The sequence below is a fragment of the Tetrao urogallus genome, assembly GCF_951394365.1.
Source record: "Tetrao urogallus genome assembly, chromosome: 14".
Classification (NCBI taxonomy): Eukaryota; Metazoa; Chordata; class Aves; order Galliformes; family Phasianidae; genus Tetrao; species Tetrao urogallus.
The window spans coordinates 12,444,008-12,455,791 of NC_136827.1; the positions used below are offsets into that span (position 1 = coordinate 12,444,008).

Consider the following 11,784-nt stretch of genomic DNA (forward strand, 5'->3'; position numbering starts at 1 on the left):
AGTGGATGCTGGGTGGTCATGGGTGGTGGGAATCCTGAGCCTGGGGCTTTGCCATCAGGAGGAGGAACCAGGGGAGTTACTCATCCAAGGGCAACGTGGTGGAAGTGTCTTGCTAGAGATCTGCTCTTTCAGGCAGCACAAGAGAGGGATCCCTGATACTCAAGGCCAGGTTGGATGGAATCCTGTGCAGCTTGACCTAGTGGCTGGCAACTCTGCCCATGGCAGGAGGGATTGGAGCTCGATGATCTTTGAGGTCCCCCCCCAACCTAAGCCATTCTATGATCCTATGACTTTTCCTCTAGCACATTGGCTTTGATAAAAATGGTCCTCTTCCATACGTGCCAGAATTCATGATGCTCTTCCTTTAATCCCTGCAGGACCTGAGGAGACACCACACCATGGAAATCATTACCAAGAGGAACTTCCTGAGTTTTGCTGTTTTACTGGTGCACTGCACAATCCATGATGCAAGCTGTGAGAAAGGCAACACTTCCCCTCTGCACTTCACCCACTTCTTCTACAATGCCACCATCTACGAGAACTCAGCTCCCAAGACTTACGTGGAGAGCTATGTCAAAATGGGTATTTACAAGACTGACCCCGAGTGGGACATTAGATACAGAATAGCTTCTGGAGACAGCAGTGGTCTCTTTAAAACGGAGGAGCATGTCATTGGGGATTTTTGCTTCTTGAGAATAAGAACTAGGAGCAGCAACACAGCACTTTTAAATCGAGAGGTCAAAGACAGCTATATGTTAATAATCAAGGCCACAGAGAACACCTTTGCCTATGAAGCCTGGGCCAAAGTTTTAATCCACATTCTTGACAGAAATGATTTGAAACCTCTCTTTTCACCGCCTTCCTACAAAGTGTCCATCAGAGAAGACACTCCTCTGAAAACAGTGGTCAGCACACTCAGTGCCACGGATGCCGATGCTGGCCAGAATGCAGAGTTCTACTATGCCCTCAACACAAAGTCAGACCTGTTCACCATCCACCCCACCACAGGAGCAGTTGTGACCACTGGTAGGCTGAACAGCACCCATCGAGGCAGGCACCACCTGCAAGTTTTAGCTGTGGATAGAATGAGAAAGATCCAGGAGGGGAATGGCTTTGGGAACCTGGCTAGTCTCATGATCCAAGTGGAGCCCTCAGCCAGGAAACCCCCCTCTATCTCCTCAGTGAAAGTGGCATTGCCTGACTTGGTCGAAGACCTTGTCTATGCAAGCCTGTCTGTAGAAAGTGGTGACTCAGAAGCAGGGATAGATTCAGTAGACTTTATAGATGGAGATCCAGGAAGGCATTTTGCAGTCATCAGATCCTACTTTGGAAGCACAGAGTTCATGATTGTGGCAATAAAAGAGATCGATTGGCTACTTCACCCTTTTGGTTTCAACCTCAGTCTACAAGCCAAGGACAAGAATAAACCACCGCTTTTCTCTCCTGTTAGAGTTATACATATACCTCCTTCCAAGTATGTCTCTGCCAGATTTGAGAAAGAAGTCTACCGAGTCCAGCTCAGTGAATTTTCCCCACCTGGAAGTCAAGTTGTTATGGTGAAGATTACACCAATCCTTCCAAATCTTAAATATGTTTTGAGACCTACTCCTGACAGCACAAATTTTAAAATCAATCCTCACACTGGATTGATTACTACTGTCAGAGCAATGGACTTCCACGAGCAATCTAATTTTCAACTTGAAGTTGCAACCACTAACAGTCACACATCTGCAACTGTTATCATTGACATCACTGACTGCAACAACCATGCTCCAAGTTTTAGTCAGTCTTCATACCGTGGGGCCTTTGATGAGAATGTTCCTCCTGGCACCAGTGTCCTAACAGTGAGAGCTACAGACGAAGATGAAGGAGACAACGGCTTTGTAACCTACACCATAGCCAACCAGAAATCAGTTCCCTTTGTCATCGACCCGTATTCTGGCGTAATTTCCACCTCCAAGTCAATGGACTATGAGTTGATGCAGAGATGGTATCACCTGCGAGTGTGGGCATCAGATTGGGGCTCACCCTTCCGCCATGAAACGGAGGTGTACGTTTCCCTCATGCTCAGCAATGTCAACGACAACGCTCCTGTGTTTGAGAAGGCAAGCTGCAGTGGCAGCATCCCACGGGACTTTCCTGTTGGGAATCCTGTGGCCACAGTCTCTGCAATCGATAGTGATGAGCTGCAGCGTATCAAGTATGAAATCAAGTCTGGCAATGAGTTACGGCATTTTGAACTGAATCCCATCTCTGGGGTAATATCTCTTAGAATATCTCTGAGAGATCTTCCTTCTGAACAGCCACTCTTCTACTCTTTGAAAATAACTGCAACAGATGGGGAGAACTATGCTTTGCCAACATCTGTAAATATCACTGTGGTCAGCCAAGGTCTCCCTGTTAAAATGCAGTGTGAGGAAACAGGAGTATTGAAACAACTGACAGAAACTATCATACACTCCATTGAGTCTCAGGCTCAAGGCCAAGGGCAGGATGATGAAACAACTCTAAATTTGCACCTTATAAACCATAATGCTCCAAAATTTGATGACAGCTTTCCACGATCTATTGATATCATAGAGAATGTTCCCATCAACTCAACTATTGCTGACCTTTCAGCTGTTGATCCTGATACTGGTTTTAATGGGAAATTGGTCTATGTGATCTCAGACGGAAATGTTGACAGCTGCTTTACCATTGACCTGGAACTAGGTCTCCTCCAAGTCCTTTCTCCTTTAGATCATGAACGAACCAGTTTCTACATTCTTAACGTTACTGTGTATGACCTTGGCACACCACAAAAATCATCTTGGAAACTCCTGGCTGTGAATGTCTTGGATACCAATGATAATACGCCTAGATTCCCACAAGGTGCCTACTGGGTGACGGTACCTGAAAATGTAGCAACAGGGACAACAATAGCTCAGTTGAAGGCGGAAGACGCTGATACAGATGATAATGGGAGAGTAAAATATTCTCTCCTAACCCCCACTGACAAGTTTGCCATCAACAGTGTCACTGGAGAAGTGACAGTTACAGGTGCCCTGGATAGAGAATTGTGGCCTTGCTATGCACTGAAAATAAAAGCTAGGGACCAGCCCAAAACAGGCTATGAGCTGTTCTCCGTTACAGATCTCACTGTGACTCTGGAGGATGTAAATGACAACGACCCACACTGCCTCCCAGCCCTGAACAGTGTGAAGGTCCCAGAGGACCTGCCTGTAGGAACCATCCTCCTCTTTTTGGAGGCTTTTGACCCCGATGCTGGCTCTGGGGGAGAGGTGAGGTACAGCCTTGTTAATGATGAGGAGATGATGTTTCACATAGACAAGCTGACTGGAGCACTGCGGTTAGAGAAGGAGCTGGACTATGAGAAGAAGGACTCTTACAATCTAACCGTGCAGGTCAGTGACAGTGGGAAGCCCGTCTCTCGCTCTTCCCTCTGCCACCTGGAAGTGAACGTCCTTGATGTCAATGAGAACTTGTACCCACCGCGCTTTGCCTCCTTTGTCTTCAAAGGCTGGGTGCAGGAGAACAGCCCTGAGGGCACATCCGTGATGATGGTCACAGCAAAGGATATCGATAAGGGGAAAGATGGAGAGGTTCAGTATTTCCTCCGAGAGGGCACTGGCCTGTCCGTCTTCAGCATTGAGAAGGACACAGGTAATAACAGCTTTATTTAAATATTCACCTCAGAGGCTGAAACAACATGCTGTGTTTTGCCTGATTTTTGACCCAATGCGTTCAAATCCTCTGCTTTTCTGCAGGGATTTATGATGTGTAATCCTGTATACGGGGAGGAGCAAGCAGGGTTTGTTTCCTTTAAACAGCGTAAAATCCATGTCAACCCTCACCCAAACTGCCCAGGCCTTCCCCTTCACATTTGCACCAAATTACCTCCAACACAAGCAAGCCCCTATCTGCCACACAGTGTCACAGCATGCAAGGCTGGTGCCAATGTTTATATCTCCATGAAATACAGTAAGCAGACCAGGAATACAAACTGGTGTAGCACTGAAGACAAAGTGGTCTGAGTTCTGCAGATCCCTCACAAGCACTCTCTTTCATTGTAGGCACCATCAGGACCATCGGACCACTTGATCGAGAAGGGACATCTCACTACTGGCTGACAGTGCTAGCCCTAGACCTGGGAACAGTTCCTCTGTCTTCTGCAACTGAAATTTACATTGAAGTCACAGATACCAATGACAACCCTCCTCAGATGTCCAGACCTGTTTATTATGCCTCTGTGATGGAGAATTCCCCACCAAACACATCTGTCCTTCAGCTCGATGCCTTAGACCCAGACTCTAGCTCAGAGGGAAAACTGACTTTTCACATCCTAACTGGAAATCCTCAAGGACTCTTCACCATTAACCTTGTGACAGGTAAGAGTGGCCCAACTCAACTCTGGTTTTTGAGTCTTTCAAATGCCTAGAAGATGCTATGTGCTCAATAGAAAACAGCCCACACAGCTGCACTGTCACACCTTCCTTCTGATGGAAAAGTCCATCTCCAAATACACTGTGTGGAGGCTGACCACTGAAACCCTCCACCTGGAGGCTGCCATTTGCAGCCAGGTGGCTCTTAGAGTGGCACGAATGTGTTGTGTTCACAGCCCTTCACAGAACCAAGGATTTTTTTTTTTGTTCTTCCCCCTTATAAACAACCGAGCTGTTGCACAGCCTGAGCTAGGAAACACCCTACTGGAGGTGACTGTTTGCTCCTGAGAGCCAGCAAGGCAGGATTAATAAAAATGAATCCCATTGCCTCTAAAGGTTCCACCCATCCCCTGGTTCCATTAGCGCAGTCAGTGCAGTAAGCCTCTGCTGCCATCTTCCTAGACTGTATCTTTCATCTGGGGATTAATTACCAGATCTTTCAGAACCAGCAAAAATCAGTTGATGTTTACTGTAAACAGCTTCCTTAAACTATCCCAGAGCGCTGACATCGGGCCAGTCTGGCAGGGAAAGCTGCTCCATGCCCTTCGCTCTATCAGCTCCTGGGAGGAGAGGGAAGGGAGGGCACAAAGCCTGGGTTTGGGAGAGGATTAATTGTATGACTTTGATCTCCTGCGGGTGATAAAAGCGGTTCACTACTGCAGTGGGAGAGAAGCCTGCTCTCAAAGGGGAAGGAGCGGGATGTACAGGAAAAGGCTGAGGCAGTGACATTAGCTGATGGCTCGCTCCGGTGTGAGCGCAGCCCTATGAAGCTGGACTCCAAGGTCACCGTGTTTTATGCTAAAACAATCAACACTGGCCAAATCCAAACATTTACTAGTGAGGTACCTCACCTCTAAGCCAATGCTTTAATTCCCATCTTAGACAAAAAAAGCTCTTTCAGGTGTGAGTCATCTCCTATCCATCTCTCTCTGCAGTCAGATAATTTGCATGTGAAGAGTGATACGTTTGTCAGTCCTGTAAGAAGCTCGTGAGATGATCTTATCTCCTGGCCAGTTGCTGGAGGTCTCTTCTTTAAACCCTGAGTGTGAGGTTGCTTGAAGGCCTGCTTCCAAGCCTGATGAGGACTCAGTTCTCCTTTCCTTACATGTGTGTTATCTGAAAGAACAAATGATTACCTGCAAACGTTGGCATAAACTGAGCAGTGTATATCCTCATGCTTAGAGTATCGGAAGAGAAGTCATCTTCTACTGCTGCCAGGAAAAATATCACAGCTTGTCTGAATCTCTGAGCTGCAGGCAGTTTATTGGAAACCATGAGATATTTTCATTCATTTAGTTATGACATGTCTTCCGTTGTTCAAATGCATGCTTCCCTTATTATCTAGAGGAAATCATCATTAAAAGACCCAATCATGTTTCAGTTCTTGAGATGCCAGGGATCTATGTGATCCATCTTGCCAGCACTCAGGCACACAGGGGCCAGGGGTCAGCCCAGCAAGCCCCCATGGCCCCTAGGCAGGATTCTGCTGGTGGGAACCCCCTGGCAGAGGGAGAGGAGGAAACTTGTTCACACTGTGTGCACTAACAGGAATTAGGGACTGCTCTGACTCTTACAGCAGGCGTGTCTACACCCGGAATAACCCAGCAGAATAGCCCTGGACAATTACTGTGGGCATGGTGCCACTCTACCACAAGTAACTTGTTTCTGTTCCTAGAGCCAGCTTGTTCTGTATTTGGTTCAGTACCTCAAGACAGGAGTTGGCTGGCCAGTGGACACAAACCCAGCAAAGCCCCTTGGCTTGTCCTCTTGAGGCCTTAGAAGGAGACAAGGGTGGCCATGACAACAATCCCTCAGCAGAGCTTGGCTCCTCCAGCAGCCCTGAACTACCACAGAAGATTTCTAAGCTCTTCCAGCTCTCAAGAGGGTGGAGAAAAAAGAGGGAAAATAAATGAAAGGCTAATGAGAAGAGGGAATAAAACTGCACAGTGAGATGAAAGCTTTCTGCCATGGGCAATGGAATCTCTCCAGCCCAAGCTGGCAGCTGGTGCAGAGCAGTATTTATGGGAGACAGATAGAGAGATAGAGAGATGGAGAGAGCGAGAGGTTGGATTCTTCTGCTGGAAGAGTTTTCAGCTTGTTTTGTGTTGAGTTGAAGTCACTGATGTGAAGCAAGTTGCAGTCCAAGCAGGACTGAGAGGAACTAGGAGACTGTGGCAGGAGGAGTCAGGACAGAGCCATCCATCTTGCTGGAAGGCTGTCCCTCTGTCTTGGCCTATTCATCTCCAGCTCCTACCTACTCTGGTGATTCTCCTGTTGAGTCAGTGCCCACAGGCTTCCCATAGGCACCAGATGTTCCGTGCATTTCTCTGCATGGAAGAGCATCTTTGAGTCTGAGGGATGGTGACACTGCTGCTCCATGGACAATGTGCCACAGGATGAGCATGGGACAGAACAGCAGGGGAGGTGGTAGGAGAGTGGAGAGGGTAAAGTGGAAACAACAATGGGACAAGAGAAAGAGAATTTCAGGGGAACAGCCTCTTCCCTTCTACAGCTCTTGCGAAAGCTCAATTGCTTGGAAACCTGATTCTGGCTATTTTAACTATTTTAGATTCTCCTCCCTGCAGCCAGGGTGGGGGGCTAGCAACATCCACCCCAGCCCTGCTCTTGCCAGCAGAAGTTATTACTCTTCTTTATTCCCTGACAACAACGCACTGTTAATTTTGCTGCTCCTGTTCCAACACGACCAGCCTTCCTCTCTCCGCTTTCAAGGCAGCGAGCAGGAGAATCACAGGCAAACCTTTCCCACTGCTGTGCATAGATATGCTGCAAGGGCAGGACTTGGGAAAGTGACAGAAGGGATCATTTCTGGACACTCAGGTGAACACTGAGCTCAGGTAGCCAGCCAAATGAAGTCAGGACCTTCAGCACTTTCATTCAGCCTCTAGAGGAAACCTTCAGTGCCAGCTCTATGAGCCATCTCCACCTCAAATCCCGTTGCACAGGCTGGCTGATGTTTTCCAGAGGTGTAGGAAAGGCACACACATGCACAAGCACATAAAACACTCTCATTAAAAACTAAATGGGCACTTTCCATTGTATGGGGTGGCAGAAAAAGAAAGGGAGGAGCAGTTTCCTCAGGAGATCAGAGCATCTTCTACAGACATTCGGGACAACTATTAAGTCCCAGTTCATGTGCCATCACTACAATCCTTTCCTGGTTGTAAGAATCTCAGCTATGAGCTTGTTCCTTTCATTTTTATCATGAGGTCACAGAAGAATTCCAGGGTGTGGCCAGGCAGATCCAAATAATCTCTTTAGAGTGGTTTAAGTTACCTTCCAACAGCCGACATGCAGCAACCAAGTGCACACAGAGTGTCTGTTGCAACTGAATTTTGCAATGAGATAAACTGGAAGTATCCACAGTGTACTCATGAGTATTGGTTGGCTCTGTTATTAATATCCAGCATGCCCTGTGGACTTGTTAGACCAAAATTATAAATCATTCCATGAAGTTGCTGAGTTTCTGACTTTACTCCCTGTCCTCTTCAGCCCACTGATAATGCAGAGCAGAGCATCAGAGATCTCAGTCAAGAGCTGCTGCGATTCTGTTTTGAGCCCCACTAAGAGAATATTTCCATGCATGTTGAGCATTTGGCTGCTGTCAGAACCCTACAGCCTCTCACCAGCAAAGAAAGTGGCTCCCTGGCCACTGCTGAGTCTCCTTCACCTGCTGAGATGTCAATAGGAGGATTAGGAAGGAAAAAAAATCCATGGTAACCACTCTTCCAAATCATCTTGTCACCATGCCAGAGTGTTGATTTATGATTGTGAAGGCATGAAATAAATGTTCAGCGCAGTGCCTGGTGCCAAATACAAGCAATCCAAGAGAACGAGTGGAAACAGTTAATAACAGCCTTGTTCCAAGCAGCTGCTCTGCACTCCTCCTTCGGCTGCCTGGTGTTTCCTGCAGCCACTGGAAATTTTCTCATGCCTAAACAGCAATATACCAAAGAGCCCCAGTACAACTGAAAACAATGGTATTAATTAAAACTTGTTGGCTTTGGGCCAAATAGTACTGTAAAGTAGTTGTGCAAATGGTCCAGAGTTTCAATTCACCAAAGGCGAGGAATAAAGGCATACGGTAAGGACTATTCCCAAACAAGATATGGAAACTCAAACCTCAGCTCCATCCTTTCCATACTTGCATCTACTCACCTGGGCCAAAAGGAGGCAATTAAACTTTGGTTTAAACTATTTCATAAAAGCCGTATTTTTCCCTTCTGCATCCAAGCTATTCCCTGCAGTTAAACCAATGTGTATTTTTTAGAAACCCCTCAAATCTTGCAGGTGTTGGGGGATTCACCCCATCTATCAGGCAAGGCTCAAACTATGTACCAACACCATCAACAATGTACCTTATTTTTAGACTCAAATTCTAGTGGTAGAAGGGAGGGTATTTCCCAAGACAGAAGGCAAAGTTTTGTCAAAACACTGCAAATTACAAGGAGCAAGGTTCAACACGGGGAAAATAGGAGTTGAGACACGTTTAGAGGCCAAACTTCTGCCAGCGCATGCAGAATGTTTCTTACTTCGAGGCATAAGAAAGGTTTTGTTTTCTTGGTTCTGCAGCCTTTCTCACCAAGTGCTTCACCACAAGGTCTCCACAGCCCTCAGCCGTTATGGGATCTGGGAGGTGTGGGATCTGGTATAGGTCTGGGATCTGAGATGTGTTGGGATCTGGGAGGGGTCCCCTATCCTCCATGGCCTCTGCACTCGGAGGAGAGGGCAGCTTCTTCACCCAATGATCTGCAGCGGACAAACTGCTCCTTGAAGAATCTGCTTCTGATCACAGCAGGAACCTGAAACAAACCCACTGGATACACGGGGATCTGGTCAGCCCTTGCTTTCCCTGGGCACTGACTCTTGAAGCTCAAAGGCTCTTTCTTTCTTGGCAGGACTGATTTCTACGACTTCACGGCAGCTGGATCGAGAATACAAGGCTGAACATATCCTAGAGGTAGGTAATGATGATTGTAATTAGCTTTATTTACTTACAAGTGTATTAAGTCCTCAAAGAACTCTCCTTGCATGTTGGAGCACAGAGAAGGAATCTCATCCCATCAGCTCCCAACTGCTGGGAAACTTAATTAAATGGTGTGCGTTGCCCTAAGAGACAGCTGCAGCAGTACTGTGGGGTTTATTATTTCCTTGCTGAAAACAGGAGCGAAAGGCTTGTTCTGGAAGCTGTGGGAATGTAAGAAGAGTGGAATTGTCCTCTAGGAGGTTGGATAATAAATTACCAGAGAAAGAAGAAGCCAGAGAAATCCACCCTGATTTATCTCATTGTACCACACTTTGTTCTGTAGCTTTGCAATGCCTGCCTCCATCCCCAGCTGCTCTGAGACACGTGTACTTACATTATGGGGACCAGAAGGTGTTCTGTGTCTTTCAAGGCGATTGAGGATAAAAATTCCTCTGCAGTGCAATGTGATGGGAGTGTGCACAGGCACAGCAAAGAGAGGATAGGTGATAACTAGGTCAGTCAAAGGATACAGGTGTTTTCAGGCGTGCAGCTCCTAATGACCAATGCCTGACCCTCTGCCCTGAGCTGCTGCAGGCAGGAGCCCTGCAGGCACACTGCCCTGTCCTTGCGCAAGCACTGGGCAGTGCAAGTTTCAGCCACGAGGTTTAGCTTTGTAGAAAGGAGAAAGGGCTCTGAAAATTCTGAGATACAAAGATAGATTCACATGGAAACCCTGTTATTCTCAGGATGAAGTGTAGTAGGCAACATGCATTATCCTTCAGGATGAAGGCTGGCTGCTCATGTCCTAGGTCACAACAAGCAGCTCTGTCCCTTTGCTTGCTGGCAGGTGGCTGTTTCTGACAACGGAGACCCAGCCCTGAAGTCCACCAGCAGAGTGGTGATACAAGTCCTGGATGCCAATGACAACCCTCCCAGTTTTCCCCACAAGCTCTTCATGGTGCAGCTCCCAGAGAGAGAAGCCTCAGAGACACCACTGCCAGTCTACAGGCTTATTGCTTCAGACCGTGACCAGGGCCAGAACAGCCAGGTCACCTACACCATCGAGGAGGAGGAGGAAGGGATCTTCACCATCAACCCCATAACCGGCATGGTGCTCTCCAGGAAGGCTTTTCCTGCCTCTGAATACAACATACTCACGGTGAGAAGAGAGGGAAACAGAGTGGGTGTAGAGGGAAGGCTGCTGAGACAGGAAAGATAAGAAAAGAGGTGGGTGAAAAGCAACAGTGGGAGAACTTGATTCAGATAAGGGTGGGCTACAGAAACTGGGAGAAAGGGCGGGAGAAGCAACGTGGAAGATAAGAAGCTATTAAAAACGAAAGAGAAAATTTAAAAGGACTGTCCAGTGCACCCCCAGTGATGGCTACAGTGATCCACGTCTCATCCAGAGGTGGACCTGAACCCAAACAGTCTGTGAGTTTCAGGTTTGCAGCTCGCCCATACCCTGTGGGCCTTCAGAACAAGGGCTGCGACCATCTCTCTGCTTTGGATCCAGCAGTCTTGCCCCATGCCCAAGACAAATTTGTGCTCCACCTAGGACACATGGCCTCTTAGGACAAGATTTATCTTGTGGGATTTAGGGAACACACAGGGCTCAAGGCTCCTACTTGGTGGGTGGGAGAAGCAGCTTTCCACAGGGCTTTGTATACCCTTCCAGCCCCAATTCATCCAGTACATCACAAAATCATAGAGTTGCTTGAGTTGGAAGACCCTCACCTTGCATCTCTCGGTAGGTCAAGGCCACAGACGGCGGCAGCCCCCCGCTCTCCTCCCACGTGCGGCTCCACATCAGCTGGGTGGCACGGCCCGGACCCTCCTCAGAGCCGCTGGCGTTCGATGAGCCCCACTTTAACTTTGCCGTCATGGAAACGGATCCCGTCAACCATATGGTGGGAGTGATCAGCATCGAGATGGGTCCCAGCCAAGTGTGGTTTAATATCACAGGTGAGATGCAGAAATGAAAGCGGTGCACGGTGTCTGGAGCGCTGACTCTTCGGCTTCCAACGCTCATGTACTTGAGCTAATGAAGCTTTAGATGTAGGTGAGCTACAAAGAAAGCTTTCTCAGACACAAAAAAGGCATCAATAGACCACTGCCTGCCCAAGGGCTCTGCTGCCAAGTGCAATTATCTAACACTCTTTTTATAATGACATTCTGAGATTTGCCAGTGTTCCCCTCTGGGACACTGGGTGACAGAGCAGCGGGGACGTGGGCTGTCATCCCCAGGTCTCAGGCAGTGAGCATGCAGAACTTGTCCAGGAACAAAGGCCAGTTGTGATCCTGTAATTTGCTGTTTTGAAGTGTTGCCCTAATCTGCTTTGCACAGCCTCTTCTTCCTGA

At 47.7% G+C, this 11,784-nt stretch overlaps 1 protein-coding gene across 1 annotated transcript in view; it reads left to right on the plus strand.

Annotated features, from left to right (window-relative positions):
- Positions 1 to 398: 398 nt before the first annotated feature.
- The window catches only part of FAT2 (FAT atypical cadherin 2), a gene marked incomplete at both ends in the record, with an annotated part of 35,771 nt that continues 24,385 nt past the window's right edge, over positions 399 to 11,784 (plus strand). Inside the window, 5 exons of the mRNA XM_079542473.1 lie at positions 399 to 3,663; positions 4,074 to 4,388; positions 9,359 to 9,420; positions 10,274 to 10,585; positions 11,178 to 11,388. Of these exons, the coding sequence (XP_079398599.1) occupies positions 399 to 3,663; positions 4,074 to 4,388; positions 9,359 to 9,420; positions 10,274 to 10,585; positions 11,178 to 11,388 (4,165 nt within the window). The remainder of the gene's footprint in view (positions 3,664 to 4,073; positions 4,389 to 9,358; positions 9,421 to 10,273; positions 10,586 to 11,177; positions 11,389 to 11,784) is intronic.